This window comes from Grammomys surdaster, unplaced genomic scaffold (genome assembly GCF_004785775.1).
Source record: "Grammomys surdaster isolate TR1022 unplaced genomic scaffold, NIH_TR_1.0 264, whole genome shotgun sequence".
Classification (NCBI taxonomy): Eukaryota; Metazoa; Chordata; class Mammalia; order Rodentia; family Muridae; genus Grammomys; species Grammomys surdaster.
Genome location: NW_021604705.1, coordinates 2,267,894 through 2,286,219, shown reverse-complemented (window position 1 = coordinate 2,286,219; position 18,326 = coordinate 2,267,894). Strand labels below are relative to the sequence as shown.

At 37.6% G+C, this 18,326-nt stretch overlaps 1 protein-coding gene across 2 annotated transcripts in view; it reads left to right on the top strand.

Moving 5' to 3' along the window:
• Rundc3b (RUN domain containing 3B) overlaps window positions 1-17,843 on the top strand; it is a 115,222-nt gene extending 97,379 nt beyond the window's left edge. The window contains exons 9-11 of one of the 2 annotated variants that reach the window (XM_028776062.1): window positions 2,184-2,330; window positions 13,139-13,260; window positions 15,580-15,892. In XM_028776062.1, the coding sequence (XP_028631895.1) occupies window positions 2,184-2,330; window positions 13,139-13,260; window positions 15,580-15,725 (415 nt within the window). In that variant the 3' untranslated portion in view covers window positions 15,726-15,892. Of the gene's footprint in view, window positions 1-2,183; window positions 2,331-13,138; window positions 13,261-15,579 lie in introns of both variants that reach the window. The other variant, XM_028776063.1, reaches the window with a different exon arrangement.
• Window positions 17,844-18,326: the final 483 nt, after the last annotated feature.

The window sequence follows — 18,326 nt, the reverse complement described above, 5'->3', positions numbered from 1 at the left end:
AGATAGAGGTTACATCCACAGAGAAGAAGGAGGAGGGGCGAGGGGATTGGGGGTTCCGAGGGGGTGGTGGGGGATGGGGTAAGGGGACAACATAGGAAATGTAAATAAATCATCCAATAAATAAAAAAAAAAACCTGTTTTAAGAGAACTAAATAATCTAGAAGGATGTGTGCGTTTCTGATAGCTGTGATCTAAAATGTATAACTTAGAGCGTGATCATTTGTTATTTTTCCATCTTTGAGCATTGACTATTTTGACATATGGAGCATATTCTTTATAGATTCTTGCTTATTGTTGTCAGATAAAATTCTGTTTAAATTAAAAAAAAAGAAAACTACATAATCAAATGAACAAACAAATAAACAAACAAATAAATAGAAAAGTGTGCTGGTACCCAATCTTAACAGAGTCTGCCAGTGCCAGTTATTCACAAATGTACTATTGTAATCCTCAAACTCTGATGGGAATGTTGCCTGAGATCACCTCATGGCTTTGAAGCTGAGTTTTCCATTGATACTCACTAGAAACCTCCTAGGGAGGGAACGTGTAATATAAAAAAATTAACTATGAAAACCCAAAGTAATGGCAGTGTATTGTGGTAGATTATCAAGCTGATTATCCTTATTTCTTCTTTTTCTGGTAATCTTAATTTTTTTAAAAGTTTTGCTTTCAATAAGTAAACAGTGTTAAGACACCTTGAAAGTCTTTTAAATGAGTTTTACATCTTTTTCCAGTAAAAGAAACTGTTTCAACTATCTAGGAAAATAAATATCTTAGTAAGACTCATTCTCACTGACTTCTTAGTATAATAAATACGAGACAAAATCTAGTATCTGTGTTAGATGATGTTTCTCTGAGTATATAGTAGAACATATAATTTAGCAGATAATTATTAGATACTATGTAAAATCAGAACTACTCCATTGCCCATTAAGACTTGTAAACACAGTTATTCTGTAGACCCATTGTGAGTAGTCAGAGGCTTGTGCTAGCTGATTGTCTGTAGTGTAGAATTGTGTTGCCAACTACTGACTCCCCTCTCCTGCATCCAGAACAAGACTGTGGGCTGTGGAGGTTAGTCTATGAATCCATCACCTCCCTACTCCTGACATGATGACCCAGAATCTTAGTACACAATGAAGCTCATAGGCTTCTGTTTGAGAATGTATGTTACACAGATGCCTTAGAAGGTTTTGAGAGGTATAGTGAGAACTTTGCTTTTAAATTTTCTTTATTTAGTTCAAATGTTGAATTAGTGTCGTGACAAAAGTCAGTTGCTTCATGTAAATTAAAATTTTGGCAAAACTTTAATTCTTTTGCAGGTTGTTCTTACCAACTAACGTTTTCATAAGAAAAACTTGGTGAAAGAGTGCCAGTTGATTATAACATTTAGTATAGTTGACATTTGATTTAATTATTTTCATGAAACTTTAATAGTCATTTATGACAAAAGCAGTGTAGTAGGTCTGGAGAGGGGGTTCGGCAGGCAAAGGCAGCGTGCAGGGCTTGAGTAGAGGACCCAAGGTTAGTTCCTCCAACTAAGGCAGCTCCAAGGCATCTGACGCCCTCTTCTGGCCTCCAAAGGCGCTGTATTTATGTGTACATCCCACACACAGACACACACTTACAGACATAATTAAAATGTCTACAGTTAAAAGGGAAAGTAAATAAAGGAAATTTTTAATAAAAATATTATTTTAAAACATATTGCATGAATTTTAAATTTTTATATATTTATATTTTTTAAATTGCTTTAACTTGATCTTTTTTACTTGAGTTAAATTATTTTCAATTATTCTGAGTTTTCAAACCAGTAGATCATAGACAAGGAATCTGTGTTTTAGGTAGTATGTCATTGCTTTTGGTTTAGGTTTAAAGTGATATCAGACCCTTTAATTCTTTTACTAAAGAGTTAACATCTCAATAGAGAAGACAGAAAGTCTGATTTACAGTAGTAGTAATTGATCTTAGCCAGGAGAGAAAGTCTAAAAAGCATGTGCTGCAGGAGATGAAGCAGCAGAGTCCCAGCCAGCCCTGCCCTGTAGTGGTTCCAGTGGTTCCACTAAATCTATTGACATATCATTTGTAAACAATTACTTTGGGGCCTACATACCAGTTAGGTTCCTCTGCCATTGAGAAAAAAACAGTAAAGACAAAAGCACTCACCATCTTAATATTCACAGGACTGTACTAAAGAATAATGATTTAAGATCAAGACAAGAGTTAACTGCCCACCTCACCAAGCAGTGGCCTTCCCCAGGAGCTCTGGATGTCAATGCTGTTGCCTTGGATACCTTGCTTTACCGAAAACACAATAAACAGTGGTATGAGTAAGTGTAATGTTTTTTCCAACTAATTACACATTTAATTGTACCAAAACATGTGGCTATCCACTCTGGTATCTCACTGATTTTTCTGAACATATTATTAGCCAAGATAGTCATTAGAACTGCTTTGATGAGGTTCCCTTAAGAAGCAGATGTCTGAACATTTGAAGCCAAGGCACCCTGGGGAAACAAAGTATCTGAAGAATTTCTAGGTAATAGTATTATACCAGCTGTCTCCTGTCAAATTTTCAGTCATCCCTTAATTGTACCTAAGAACTTGTTTTCATGAGGCATCTATTTTGAAATTTTAGCTTTAGGGTGTACTAGCCTGGAATTAGTTTTCTGGTTTTTTTATATTAAAAAACCATATTCCATTTCATAAAAGTATATAAACATCTAAAGTTGTCAGTGGATTTGACTTTTGGCCATTCTAATCAATCTAACTTTTAGGAGCAGTAACACAGCCGCTCTACCTCTGAGCCATAGTTTCCTATTCCTGGTACTCAGACGTTCATGTGGTCAGAACGTCTCAGTATTCAATGAGCTGCAAAATCATTTTGAAAATCAGGTTATATTAGCATCTTTGGGGTTTTAACACTTTTTCATCTTAATCATTTGTTTTCACTGTATTTTTTCTTTAGTTAAATTTCTAACTTTTCTTCCTAATATTCTTCCCTCCCAGTCCCTCTTATTTTTATCTCTTTTCCACCTGTTTTTCTATTTTCTATTTTCTTTCTCCCTCCCACTGACCTTTATCTTTCCTCTCTTCTTTTATCTACTCTTCTTTAGCATCCCTGGCTTAGAAGTCACTGGCAAAGTCACATATTCTTGCCTATGCTTCTTAGAGCACCCTACTACGTAATGAGTCACCTTGTATTTCTAGAAGTCCTTCTGGGATTCATCTAGATTTTCTGCTTCTTTACTAGTTACTCAAACAGACATAGATATGCCTTAGCAAAAGTAACTTCCATATACTTTACTCTTATGATTTGGGGAGTTTTTGTTTATCAATGATAAGTTACAAATTAAATTTGATCTTGTGTTATTAAAAGCAGTACTAGAGACAAGCTTTTTCTTGTCTTATTGTTAGAGATAAGTAGAGGTAAGAAGACTCTTTGTGGAATCCGAAAATTCTTTTCATCTATTAAGTCATTTCTTAGTATGACTCAAGATGTGGATTTGGCCATTCCATAAATTAGCATGGAGTTCCTGTATGTACTCACATAAGTGTTTGCATGAGCAAACCTAAGTGTTACAGTAGCTATTTCCTATGCCGAGTATAACTTTCTGTGTCATACTTAATTGATAGAACAATGTTTGTATTTCAAATTTCTAATTAAAAACATAATTTATAGAAATATATACATTATATTTGACACATGTGAGGCTATTAAATTTATAGAGATGAGCTGGGGATATGGGTTGGTTGATAAATTACTTTATATTCAAATATGAGGACCTAAGTTTAGATCCCCTTTACCCCACAAGTCAGTAGGGGAACATACCTGTAATCCTAACCTTGTGGAGGCAAACACAGGAAGATCTTGAAACCTACTAGCCAGCTAATTTTGTCCAATTCAAGAGCTCCTGTCTCAAACATTGTATGTGAACCTAGAGGTGCATACACACATAAATATACATGTATATATCGTGTACACATGCTCACTATTGTGACAGGAGCAGTGGGCTAAGCTCAGTCATTAAAGTGTTGACTGTGTCAGCATGAGGACTTATATTTGACCCCTAGTTCCCATGTGAAAAGCTGGATATAGTAGCTGGTGTATGTAATCCGAGGCTTGGGGAGGCAGAGTCAGATGCATCCCTGGGTCTCACTAGCCAACCAGCCCAGCCAGAGTGATAATCCTTGGGTCCTTTTCTAAAAAAAAAAAAAAAAAAAAAAAAAAAAAGGGGGGGGGGGGAAGCTCCTGTGGAATAGTATCTAAAATTGGCCTCAGACCACCAACCATGTGTACCCATGAGTCCTGATACCCACATTCACAAATATGAACAGACACACGTTGTGACTATATTAAATCTGTGAAATCAAAGACTATCTTCACAACATCCACTTCATTGTGAAAGGTAAGAAAATAGGAAGTAAAATATTTTAGCCAGAAGATATATACTTTTACCTGCCCACAGAGATACCTATAGAGGAGTCAGTAAAGAACTCAAAGTGTGTCTGGCTTAGCCATGTACACACACACACACACACACACAACTACTACTACTACTGATAAATAAAAGTTAAAAAGTAAAGAACTGTAAGTGGAATATCTATTGCTATTTTACGTCTGAGTGTATAATGGTAACTTATTTACAAAGCAACATTGCTGCACTCCACGTGATTACAGTCTTAGACAAAGGCAAGGGAAGAGCCTTGTTCTGCTCCACATGAGTTTCAGGTTGTGCTTCTGTGACTCACACGTCAGCTGAGAAAGGAAAATACCTCCTCTAGTATTGTCTCACTCACCTGGCTTGTCCTCATACGTTCTTGCTGTTTTCAGATGAGCCTGCTATCCCTGAGCACAACCTGTTCAGATGTGGTAGAGTATAGAGGAGTCAGTACCTGGAGTTCAAACTCAGAGTTGTCAATAGCCACTGCTAATTGATTTCTGTGTGACACGGAGTGATGCTTCCTTCCCTTAACTTTCTCTTTCTGTATGAACAATACTGAGAGTAGGGCCTAAGGGTCAAATGCATTATCTTGAACTTAATAGCTTATCAATGACTATTAATAGTTGACAGGATTTTTTCATTTGTCTTTTTTGTTTTTTGGTTTTTTTTTTTTGGGTGGGGGGGGTTGGTTGGTTGGTTGGTTGGTTGGTTGGTTGGTTTTTTGAGGCAAGATTTCTCTGTGTAGCTCTGGCTGTCCTGGAACTCACTCTGTAGACCAGGCTGGCCTTGAACTCAGAAATATGCCTGCCTATGCCTCGCAAGTGCTGGGACTAAAGGCGTGTGCCCCCACCGCCGGGCTTTCCGTTAGTCTTACGTACAAAGGAATGTCTGCCTGTCTCACAGTCCAAGATCCGCTTTCTGAGTCTTATAGAAAATTGATTTAATCTTCTGAGTATGTAATTTCAACTACTTCATTTAAACATATAGGTTTGGGTTTTCAGGATAGGGAACTTTCTATAAGTAATGTTTAAAACTAAGCAGACCTTTTCATCATTTATTATAACCTACAGATTATGGGGGGTGGCTAGGTTCTCTTTAAATAAGTATTATGAGTTCTGCGACAATACCAACCAACCAGAGGTCCCAGGGTCTAAACCACCAGCCTGGGAAACACATGGAGGGACTATAGCTCCAGCTGTATATGTAGGGGAGGGGGCCTTGTCCGGCATTTGTGGGAGAGGAAGTCCTTGGTCCCATGAAGGCGGGATGCCCCAGTGTGGGGAAATTCGAGGGTGGGGAGATGGGAATGGGTGGGTGGGCAGGGGCACATCTTCATAGAAGCAGGAGAGGGGGGGATAGGATAGGAGGTGTCTGGAGGGAAAGAAAATGGGGAAAGGGGATAACATCTGAAATGTAAATAAATAAAATATTCAATAAAAAAGTATTATGAGCTCTGTAGCTTGCCCTACAATTTAGTAATTTTGGTATTAGTAAGTTTCTCTGCAAAAGAGGTACAATGTCCAAAGTTCTGTGAGATTATCCTACCTGCTCACTTAACCTAAAATGTAGTCAAGAAGGCTTGGGACAAGTTGGACTTAATAACACTTATTTAAGCTACCAGCAAATTTGTAAATCAGGCAGCACTCAGAACAAGTTCTGAGAACCCTACCCACTGCAGAAGAAGTAGTTCTCTAAAGGGAGCAGAAAGCAAAGCAGAAGCATCTTCTCATAGATAGCTGTCGTAGAGGGAAGAGGCACAGGTCTTCTTGGGGATGATGTGACAAATTGGCTCTTCTGGCTGGCTGAAAATTAGCTGGTTACTAAAAAGTATAGGCCTAAGTTATGTGTAAGTTTGGATAAAAACTTACTTACACTTTGTTACTAGAAACCACAAGGAGAGTAGTGAGTATCCCCGCCTGTTACTCAGGAGACTGGGGTTCAATTCTCCGACGTGGAGAAGCAGGCTTTTGCCGGGCAGTGGTGGCGCACACCTTTAATCCCAGCACTTGGGAGGCAGAGGCAGGTGTATTTCTGAGTTCGAGGCCAGCCTGGTCTACAGAGTGAGTTCCAGGACAGCCAGGGCTATACAGAGAAACCCTATCTCGAAAAAACAAAAACAAAAAACATGAGAAGTAATGGTGCCTTTGATTTATGGCATCCTGCTTAGTTACTTCACAGTGTATAGTTCTGATTTAATTAATTTGTTGGTCTTATTTTTTATATTTAATTTACATTTAGAAATTGTATTTTTATATTAAGCTACTGCATAACTGGGTTAAGATCTGTAACCACAGAAGGACCCCTCTCACAACAGATCTGAATTTATTTCTATTACTTATACTGTTTATTAAACTTTAAATATACTACTCCTAGTTTCTTTGTTAAACAGACATAGCAATATAAGCCATGCCAGATGTAAAATCATTTTCTTTATTTCACACATGACAGTGTGGTAAAAATTGATAAAGCCAAGTGTGGGGGTGCATGCCTTTAGTTCCAGCACTTAAGAGGCAGAGGCAGAGCTCTGTGGGATAAGGCCAGCCTGGTCTTCAGAGTAAGCTCCAGGCCAGCCAATCCTACAGTCCTGTCTCAAAAAAAAAATGTTTTTGAGACCCTAAAAACATTAGGTTCACAGTAAAATCTCAATAAGAACTAGACATATTAGGTATGTTTTCATAACACAACCTACAATAAGTGTTTACGTTTTGTTTCCTGTAAGTTTTTGTCTTAGGGTTTCCATTGCTGTGAAGAGACACCATGACCGAGGCAACTCTTGTAGCAGACAACATTTAATTTAATTGGAACTGGCTTACAGTTTCAGAGGTTCAGTCCACTATCATCATGGTGAGAAGCAAGGCAGTGTGCAGACAGACATGGCAGTGAAGAAGGAGCTGAGAGTCCTACATCTAGATCAACAGGCAGGAGCAGGAGACTGTGTACCACACTGGCATAGCTTGAGCATTTATGGCTCCAAAGCCCCACCTCCATAGTGATATAGTTCCTCCAACAAGGCCACACCTCCTAAGAATGCCACCACCTATGGCCAAGCATTCACACACATCAGTCTGGGCACACTATAACTATTCAAACTACCAACCACAGTTTTGTTTACTATCCTTTCTATACATGAAGTCTAGGTCACCTGAGCTTCTCAACTTATCAGTTACTATAACTTGTTAAAGTATTATCTCCCTCACTCATTCTAATCCCAAATGTTCAGACTCATCAGCATCAGGTTTCTATTTTCCTCTTACAGTATTTTTTTATCATGTATTTGTTATTGATTTACTTAGCATTTATTTAGCCTGTATGGGTATATATATGGTAGTCAATTCTCTTTTCCAATTAGTCAGGTACCTGGGATCAAACTCAGGTTTTCAGACTTGGTGACAAGCACCTGTACCTGCTGAGCCACACTCACCTGCCCCTTCTTAAGCTTTTTAATCCATTAAATGTATCATTGGCTCGCAATTTGGCTGCTACTCATATTGCAAAGTTATGACAGCCCTGATTCCGTATGCTTTTCATGATCTAATGAGGTTTTTAGTTTTTCTTAAGAACTCTTACTTACATGTCTTAGGAATATTTGTGGATATTTGTGGATATTGTGGATTTAGGAATTACATGTTTTTGAATATTTGTGGAATTATGATCTCTAAGACACCAAGGCTCCAAAACTATTTCAGAATGTGTCTGTTGAGACTTAATCTAACTCATATGGATTGTCTCCTATCAAGTTTCCCTGCATCCCTATGTTAATTAGAGTAGGTTAAGAGTATAGACACTCAGCTAGAGCAAATGACAATTGTGTTTTTTTATAAATGTAATTTTATTTTATCATGTTTTGTGCATATTGTGTGCATGTGTGTCTGTGTGATCCTGCCAGATCCTATGGACTGGAGTTATAGACAGTTGTAAGTTGCCATGTGGGTTCTGGGAAATGAACCTGGATCCTCTGGAAGAACAGCCAATGCTTCTAACAGCTGAGCATCTCTCCAGCCTCAACAGTTTTATTATTTAACATATCCCTATGGAAAAAAAGAGATACAATTAGCTTCTTTGTCTCCGTGTGTATGCATATGCCTGTGAATATTATGCACACAATTTCTTTCTTTCTCTTTATTTTCTTTATTCTTCTCTCATGCAGTGCATCCTCTCTCTTCACTCTTCCCAGTTCCCAGCCCCTGACCTTCCCTCTCTCCCAGATCCACCACTTCCCCATTTCCCTTCAGAAAAGAGCAAACCTCACAGAGATATCGACCATACATGATATAATAAGATATAATAAGAGTAGGCATAAACCCCCATATGGAGGCTGAACAAGGCAACTCAGTAGGAGGAAAGGAGTCCCAAGAGCAGGCAAAAGTGAGAGACACCCCATTCCCACTATTAGAAATCCCACAAAAACCCCAAGCTAAACAACCACACTGTATGCAGAAGACCTAGTGCAGGCCCATACATGCTCTGTGCTTGCCTCTTCACAGTCTATGTGAGCCACTATGATCCCTGCTTAGTTGATTCTGTGAGCCATGTTCTTTTGGTGCCCTGACTCTTCTGGCACCTACAGTCCTTCCCCTCTCCCATGGGGTTCATCAAGCTCCACCCAGTGTTTGGCTGTGCCTCTCTTCATCTGCTCCCATCAGCTGCAAAAGGAAGCCTCTTGGATGACAACTGGGTCAGGTGCCAGTATATGAGTATAGCAGAATATCATTAGCAATAATTTCATTGGCTTGTGTTTTTGTTGTTATTATTGATGCTAGTGGTGGTGGTGGTGCTGGCTTTTTCCTATCATGTTTGGGTCTACTCTTAGGTCTCTGGGCTATCCAGCTTCCAGTTCTTGGCCATCTAGGCAGTGTCAGGCACAGATTCCCTCTCATGGCTTAGGCCTCAAGTTAGATCAGTCATTGGCTGGCCATTCCCACAAGCTCTGAACGACCATTGTCCCAGCACATCTCACAGACAGGACAGGTTATAGTTTAAAGGTTTTGTGGCTTGGTTGATGTCCCAGTCCCACCACTGGAAGCCTTGCCTAGTTACAGAAGGTGTCTTGTTCAGTCTCCATATCCTCCGTTATTAGGAATCCTTGCTAGATCTCCCTCATAAGTACCAGGAGGTTTCCACCACACTAGGTTTTCATATCACTCCCTAAATGCCCTATAGTTCCAGCTGTCTCTCTCCATACTCTCTCCCTCCATCCCTCCCTGCCTCCACTTGATCCCTCCTGTTCCCATCCCATCTGCTTCCAAGACACCTGCAAAAATATTTTCCCTTCACAGGGAGATCATGTTTCCTTCCTTGAGCCTTCCTGATACTTAGCCTCTCTGAGTCTATGGATTGCAGTGATCATATACATGGTATCCTTTCTCCCTGTGAATAGTACTTATTTCCCTCTGCGCATCACACAATGTATTGTTTACTGACTACCAGATAATAGAAATTATTGACTTTAGAACATCTTTTAAGCAAAAATTTAGTATAAAAATGATATCATTAGTTCTAATAGTTGACTGAGTTAAGACTACCAGTGACATATGATACATGCTTACAAGTCTAAGTAAAATGCAACATAGTGAAACTACAGGTTTTTGTGTTGTCAGAATATATGCTTTTTGGGGGTCTCATTTTTTATACATTTAAATTACTTATTTTATAAACATTCTGTTCTGAGAAATAGCAATATATATAGTTTATGTATCTCTGTGGATACATTTCAATTCCATGATGTTATTGTGTCTAGGATTCTCGGGATTTAGCTATGACCTTTTAATGAGAGAACTCCCATAGACAGTTTACTAAAAACTTACAAGTGTTTATGAGAATGACTCTTACTAGAAATCAGGTAGGATTGCATAAACTAAATCCTGTTCTTTGACATCTGAAGCTGAAGTCTCCTTCCTGCTGGTGGGTTTGTCTTTCTCTTCAATAGGGAGGTAGAGTATATCATAAGGTACTCCCATTAATGTGTTATTAATAAAGTTTTTAATTTCAGGATGAAATATTTGTTGTTGTTTTAAAGCATCATTGCTTCCAAATTCTGTTTCTACTTTCATTTCATTTGATTAACTAGAAAGTTTAAACTCAAGGATTTTTGCTAACTGTGAAAAACTAAAGAAAAAGGTTTAGCCCCACTTTGGATTTTCAGGTGTCCTTCTAAATCTGAGCTCTGTGGGAAGCTCATCTAGCATGGCTATCCTCGGGGTCTCTTTCAACATTTTCTCCCTGTAGTAAACTGCAGGCCTGGAAATTATTGTAATGTGCTGCCAAACTCCATGACTACAGTATTCAATACATTCCTGCCATTTGCTTATGAGTATTTTGTTTTTAAATGTTTCTTCATATAATTTTTAAATTAAAAATATTAACACATTTTTTATAATGAAAAAGTGTTAGAAACTCATGTTAATCCACCAGTTTAAAAGCAAGAATTCTACAAGTTGAACATAGAAAATAATTTGTGAAGAAATGTCTAAAGTTACTCAGCAGCGTCTGTGTTCTAAGGCTAGGAAAATGGCTTAGTGGATAAAAGTGCCTGGTCTGTAAGTATGAGGGCCTGAGTTCAAATCTCCAATACCCATGTTGAAAGCTGGAAGTGGTTGCTCATAACTGTAAACCCCAGCATAGAGTGGGGCTGGATTTCAAGAGTCAGCTTCTCTGAGACAGCAAGCCCCCATTGCAGAGAGAAACCTGGTCTCTACTACTAAGGTAGAGAGGTCTATAAAGGAACATATGCAAAGGCCTGCTCTGGTGTCTGTGTATGCACAAGTGTACACACACACACACACATCAAAAACCCATGTTTTTATTATCCTCTATAGCTAAGGATAAATGATTTTAATGAAAACCAAGTGAAATTTAAGGACAGAATAATTGAATACAGTTCTCAGGGTCTGTCTCACCAAATGAAACTGCTCTTTGAAAAGATCTAATAAAATAGGAAGGCAGATCTTTCCTTCTGATGCTAGAGTGGAGATGAAGTAGCTAGGTGAACAAGTCAGTCCAAGGCCCAATGGCTAGGATTGTTTTATATGTGTAGTGTTAGTCATAAATGTTTATAATTTAAATGTATAGCATTGTGTTTTAGCATGTACCAAATACATTATAAACACTGGGTTTCACTTTATTGTATAGCATGTAGCTTATGAAGTATCTGCTATATCAAAAATTTACTGATTTAAAATAATTAAGGACTTTTATATACAAACACTTGAGGAGTCATTATATGATAGATTGAGAACACTGTTTCCTTTGTTAGTAAAGTCATTCTGCTGTATCATTTTCATTTCTGAGACAGAAAAAATGGATTCCTGATAAATGTATCTATCACTATGGCAGCCTATAAAATTTTATCTTCATAATATTGATGGGAAAAATACCAACTAATTTAAAGTAATTACTATTTTAGTAAACTTATTGGTCTCTTGCTTTTTGTGGTTATTGTTTTGGTTGTTATTATTAATGTAATTTTTCAAATTGTTATTATTAAAATATAGTCTACTTTTTTAGTAAACAAATATTTTTTTCCATTTCCTCCTCATTTTAGTTATGAGTCTTGGCTAGCAGAAGAAAATATCTGGACATAAGTATTTTTCCATGAGACAGGAGCTCTAGGTAGACCAGCTATGTAAACCAAGCTGGCCTTGAACTCACAGAAATCCACTTGCTTCTGCCTCCCAAGTGCTGAGATTAAATGCAGTGTACCACTAAATCCAGCATTTTGAAACATTTTTAATGTATGTTAACTTTGCAGATCTGAGGCCAGGTCTACCCATGTTATATATATACAGACAACTACAAAAGAAATCATTTGCCTTATATCTGTTTTCTTGTAAATATTAATATAAAATATGTATTTGTGGATTTATGTAGGATCTGAATATCTAATGAAAGACATTCAGCTTGAAAAAAATCTACTTTTTTTAGTCTACTTCCACTTTTATTAGTAAATGATTCTCAGTTATGATTTTACATGAACTACAAAGGACAGCAAACCTGAATATATCTTTTTGTTAGCCTTATCCTGAAAACTAAATTTGCAGAAAGGTTAATAATAAGCTCGTGTTAACCTTTAACTTCTAACTGGAATATCCTCTGATATAATTAATCTAAGCAATTAGTATAATACAAAGGGTCTTAAAACACCAATTGGATCAAGGAAGGGGATTAATTATCTTGATGGTATATTAAAACAATAATGATTTGATAGTCAAAAATTTTAAACTTTTACATTTCAGTAATTTGTAATAATTGTTTTTGTTGAATATCAGCTGTCAGTGACTATGTCAAGGCACTAAGGAATCTTGAAGTACTCGAAATGATAGGTCATTATTATGCCATTTGTTTCTTTATTGGTAGTATTCCTTAGGTTTTTCTGCTCCTACTTTAAAATTATAATAACCTAATTAGAAGTTCCTATTTTAATTGTCTGGATAATAGATAATCAATTTGCTAATGTTGATTTGTTTGAAAAATTATTATTATTTTCTATTTTTCAATGAACAAACTAGATAAGTTTCCAAAATAGATAAGGTGAAAAGTGTAATGGAAACCACACAGAAATGATGGTGAAGGCAAAATTTAGGGAAGACATTAGAAAGTTAGTCACAATTTTTTCATGCATTATAAACCATTAAGGTCTATCAAAAGATATTCTCTTTTGTAAGAAGAAATTGCAATATTTTTATCTTTATTTTCAGTAAAAGTTATCAAAGCCTTGACCAGTTATCAGCAGAAGTTAGCCTTTCTCAGGCCTCATTGGATCCCAGCCACTCACAAGAAGGAGACGGAAAGCAAGACTCATTGAATTTCATCGGTGAAGGTAGTATGCTGGCTGGTTTTACATCCACTTGACACAAGCTAAAGTCATTTGAGAGGAGGGAACCACAGTAATAAAAGGCTTCTGTAGGTGTGGGCACTAGGCAAGCCTACAAGGCATCTTCTGAATTAGTGATTGATGGGGAGGGCCTAGGCCATTGTGGGTGGTAGCATCCTGAGCTAGTAGTCCTGGGTTCTATAAGAAAACAGGCTGAGCAAGCCATGGGGAGCAAGTCAGTAAACAGCACCCCTCCATGGCCTCTGCATCAGCTTCTGTCTCCAGGCTCCTGCCCTGTATGAGTTACTGCCTTGACTTCCTTCAATAATCAACTATGATATGGAAGTGTAAGCTGAATAAACCCTTTCCCCTCCAGCTTGTTTTTGGTTATGGTGTTTCATCATAGCAATAATAACCTACCTAAAACAATAAGGAAATGACTTTGGTATTTGTGAGCAATTTAACATCTCTGGTCTTTAAGAACAAAGTGTTCTTATGTAGCTCACACTGGCTTTAAGCTTGTAACCCTTTTAACTCTCGCTCTGGAGTCTGGGACTATAGATATGTCCCACATATGTACACACATGCACGTATTCAAATAGATAAACATTAAGAACAAGTAAGTTTTATTTATTCTTAATAAGTTGCATTCATGACATTTCATAAGTGTTTTAATGCACTCTGGTTTCTTTTTCAGCCTCTCATTTCCCTTCCATACCTGCAAGCCTCTCCTCTTCCTCACAAATCTTTTCCTCATATTCATTATTCATCTTGTTTGTTTTGTGTCCCACAGAGTTTAACTAGTGTAGTCTGCGTGATCCCATGTTTACAGCTGTTCATCAGGGCCTGGTGTGCACATCTGGGTGCTGTGCCCTCCCACTCTTCTCCTAGACTCTATTAGTTGCCAATAGATCAGCAATAAGTGGTAGGGCCTGTGAGCTCCTTCCTCACTGTGACTCTTAGGGAGCCCCATTGTTGTGTGGGCCCAGTGCGAGTAGGCACAGTTGCTCAGAGTTTATGACTGCTCAGACCATGTTTGTGATTAATTATAAGTTGGCATTTCACAGGCCAGTAGGTTCTTACGTGTTTTCTGGTCTCCCTTCTGAAAATGTTACAAAAGTGGTGATATAAATATCTCAGTCAGGGCTGAGCCCTTACTTCTTTTTATTCTCAACATCTTGTATTGTTAAGGATCTCTGCATTGCTTCCATTCACCATAAGGAGGCTTCTCTCATTAAGTCTAGTCTCTCCAGAGTAGACTACATATGGTAGAAAATTTTAAGTGTCTAATATTTTAGTACTTACTTCTGAGTATGCCATTATTTTGGACTATATTATAAACCAAATTATTTTCTCAATTTCTTTATTTTAGGTTTTTTAATTGCTTCTTTTAGATTTTAAGCATACTTTTTTTTAAAACTGCCTTTTCTCTTGTTTACCTGTAAAAAAAAAAATAATAATAAAAGGACGTTTAGTTGCTCATTGTAGTCTCAGAATTTTTTATTTTATTTTTAAGATAGGGTTTCATATAGTTGAGGCTGCTGAGAACTTACTGTGTCACTCAGCAGGTCACAAATGTATAATTCTCGAACTTCTTCCTGTTCAGCTCTTCACTGGAGATGTTTAATGGAAAGTGAAAACCAACTCTTGGAAGTTGCTTTTTCACATACTCTGTGGCACACACACCAGAAATAAAACTACCAACAAAGCTATAATTAAAAGCACAGATCCTAATGCTCAGGAGACTATAAATGTTCAACAGTGAGTAATGTCTTATCAGGATAAGTTTGATTCTAGTATACTTCTTAGTGTAAGTACAGGATTCTCATATTCTCTCTGGTTTGGCCATAGTTACTGGTATTTAATTGAGTATTGTTTTCTCTTTACTGGGTGACAAAGTGTGAATGTATTCTCAGAAACAGGGTAGAGGAGTGGTGACACATGCTTTTTTAATCCCTGTTTGGGAGGTAGAGGTAGGAGGATCTCTGAATGTGAGGCCAGCCTGATCTACATAGTGAGCTCCAGGATACCCAGGGTGTCATAAAAAGACCTATCTCAATAAGTTAGTAAGTAAAAGGTAAACTTTACATTTTTGCTCCAAAATGCATTATCTCAAACTAGCATAACAAGAAGCTTTAAGAGAAACGTAAATAAACTAATGTTTTTAAAGGAGATATTAGAAGCTGCAAGAAGATAAAATAGGTTTAGTCACTATTCGAGAAGCTATGGGAATTTCGCCTGTTTTGTTTGTTTGTTTGTTTTGTTTTGGTCTTGCTGTGATTCATAAAGCCTGTTACTTTTGTGTGCTTTTATCTCAATTTCTAGGTAAAGAAGATACTCCCTCACTTCTTGGTCTTTGTGGGTCCCTAACATCAGTGGCAAGTTACAAGTCCCTAACAAGCCTAAAATCCAATGACTGCCTTGCAAGCCCCACCACGGAGATAACAAGCCCAGGCCTGACTCCATCCTGAAAGACTATGTGAAAACCCAAAGTTTCTGTATTGTAAATATTCTGTTTACATACGTTTGGATGCTGGGGAGATCTTTGAAATTTTATATTCTGGTACATGCGTGACATTTTGTTGTTTGGAGATTTCAGTCCAGCCCATGTAAAGTACTGAGGGAAAAGCATAGTAGTCCCCTATTTTTCTTTTTAAAATATTACATTTGTCACTGAGGATGTTTAAAGTTGAATAGGCTTTAAAAATCTTACAAAAATTGTTTGAATTCATTATAAATTGTACATAGTTGTTATTCAACTGATTTTTTATATTTGTTTAAATTTGTCTTGGTGTCTAGAGACCAGGTTTTATTCCAGAGACTTAAGCTTAGCAGTTTCTTTCACTCCTTTATTTGGTGGTTAAATTTGCACAAAAGGCAACTAGCTAATTCCATTAAGAACTTCCTGCATTCTGATGTCTGTAACGCGTGTTAAGGGCAAGTCCCAGCTGCAACCAACAGCTCTGTAAGCTTTCCTTTATCATTTGGTACCAACTTTTAGCATCTCATAAATTTTGTAGAAATGTGCCTTTTTAGGCGGTTCCTGACTTAATTTGTAAGGTATAGAGGAAAAGCATTTTATGTAGAAGAAAATGAATGCATTTCTTAGACTTATTTTCCCAGGTGTGCCTAAGATATTGGAAACATTTCAAAATACAGAACAAATGTTGGCAAGGTGTTACTAACATCAGGAGTTTTCATTTTAATTAGTGATTTGAGAACTTTAAAAGAAAAACTCCTGAGTGACCAGGATATCTGACTGGATCTGTGTCTGCGCTACAGTGCTGTTTTCTGTGTGTGCAACATTGAGTTACATACTGGTGTTTCACAGCCATTACCACTATGCTGTGAGTTCTCATTGTTCAACCTGATCTTAGTGTTTAAAATTCTACACTTCTGCAGAAAAACAGATTTTCTTTAAAAATCTGTGTTTCAAATTTTTTACAGTTTTGAAACAGCTACACATGTCTCTAAAAATTCCACCATATTGAAAATGAACATGTATGAAGTGTATATTCTATAGTATAGTGAGGCATAGGAGGAAAACATGTGTGCCAAAGACGTTTCCTATGCTGCTTCATGAAGGAGCCACAGTGCTCACTCTTGTCTGTTGATTTTTATGTTTAAACCTAGCAGCTGTGGCATGTAGGAAGTACATCCCTCACTCCTAAAAAGCTTCCTGGGGAGAGCTAAACTCACACGTTCACTCCTTGTGTCCAAAGTGTAGGGGTGGGAGGTTCTCGGCAATGGTTGGAGCTTAGTCTCATGGTGTGGAATTAGTCGATAGTAACATGACCAGTGTCACATGTGAGGCAGTGCAGTCACTGATCTCTCGGGTAAAGGAGTCCTGGAAGGTCGACATAGACATTGCATTGGACGGCTGAGAACATACTGACAGCTTTCCTTCTGTAGCTGATGTATTAGAGCAGAGCACCTCCATCTGCTCTGAACTATGTACACTGGCCAAAGCCACTTGGAAGTAGTGTCAGGAATAGCAAATGAAGACAGCAAGCCTGCAGGAGGCTGCATGGGGACTTGGACGGTCGTGAGAGCATTGGGAATTTAGGCTGGTCATGGGCACGCCTCTACTTTCCTAAGAACTATCAAAGTGTTTACTGCTCTTATCACCATGGCCAGCTCTCACCTGTCATTTATGATTTTTTCAGATGTAAAACCTTGGTAAGATTTTTTCATACATTTTTATAAAGTAGAAGGGAATACAAGATTGCCCAGTTGGTACACTTTTTCAGATCTGTCCAATAGAAACACTAGTTTGTGACATATTCCTGCTGCAACTGCAGACTGAGACCTGACACCTGAGGGTCATACTTTCCCTCCATTCTTGGAGTTCTTGATGGAAAGTTCACCTGCTACTGTAGAGCCCAAGTTTCTACAGTTCATCTCCAGCTAGATGCACTTCGTAATGCTTGCATGAGTGAACAGCGTCTCAGTCTTTAATTTTCAGTGGTACTGTTTATTTTTCAGAACCCCACAAAGAATGCTGGCTTATGTCTATCTTTCCATCTGTATTTTGTTGCCTTGATGTACTACATTTGTTGCATGTATATTAAAGATTTTTTTTAACCATACAGTACTGGTCTTTTTCCTTGACAAAAATAGTTACCTGATTCAAGTGTTCACTGAACTTCTATTTCAGCAAATAGAGTAAATAGTGGGGACTAATTAAACCCAATACACTAATAAATATTATTGGAGAAAACCCTTTTATTGAGGTCAAATATTATATGACTTTTAAAATACTCTTTATAGACCACATGACATTTTGAGAGTTACTGACTATATATAGGACAGTAGTCCCATGTAATTGAGAGAAGTTGAAAAACTCCTATCCCTTAGTGACATCACAACTATGAAGCTGACAAAAATTCTGATATATTCTAAATTTTTTATACTTCAAGAACTAAAGGGTAGGGGAAAAGATAAAGTTAAGTCAACCAGTAGTTTACAGGCAAAACCCCAACACAATTATAGTCATGGGCCTGGAAATATGTTGACATGTTGCCATCATGTGGCCGTATGATGTAATTAAAATTTGGGTTTCCCTGTTTTAG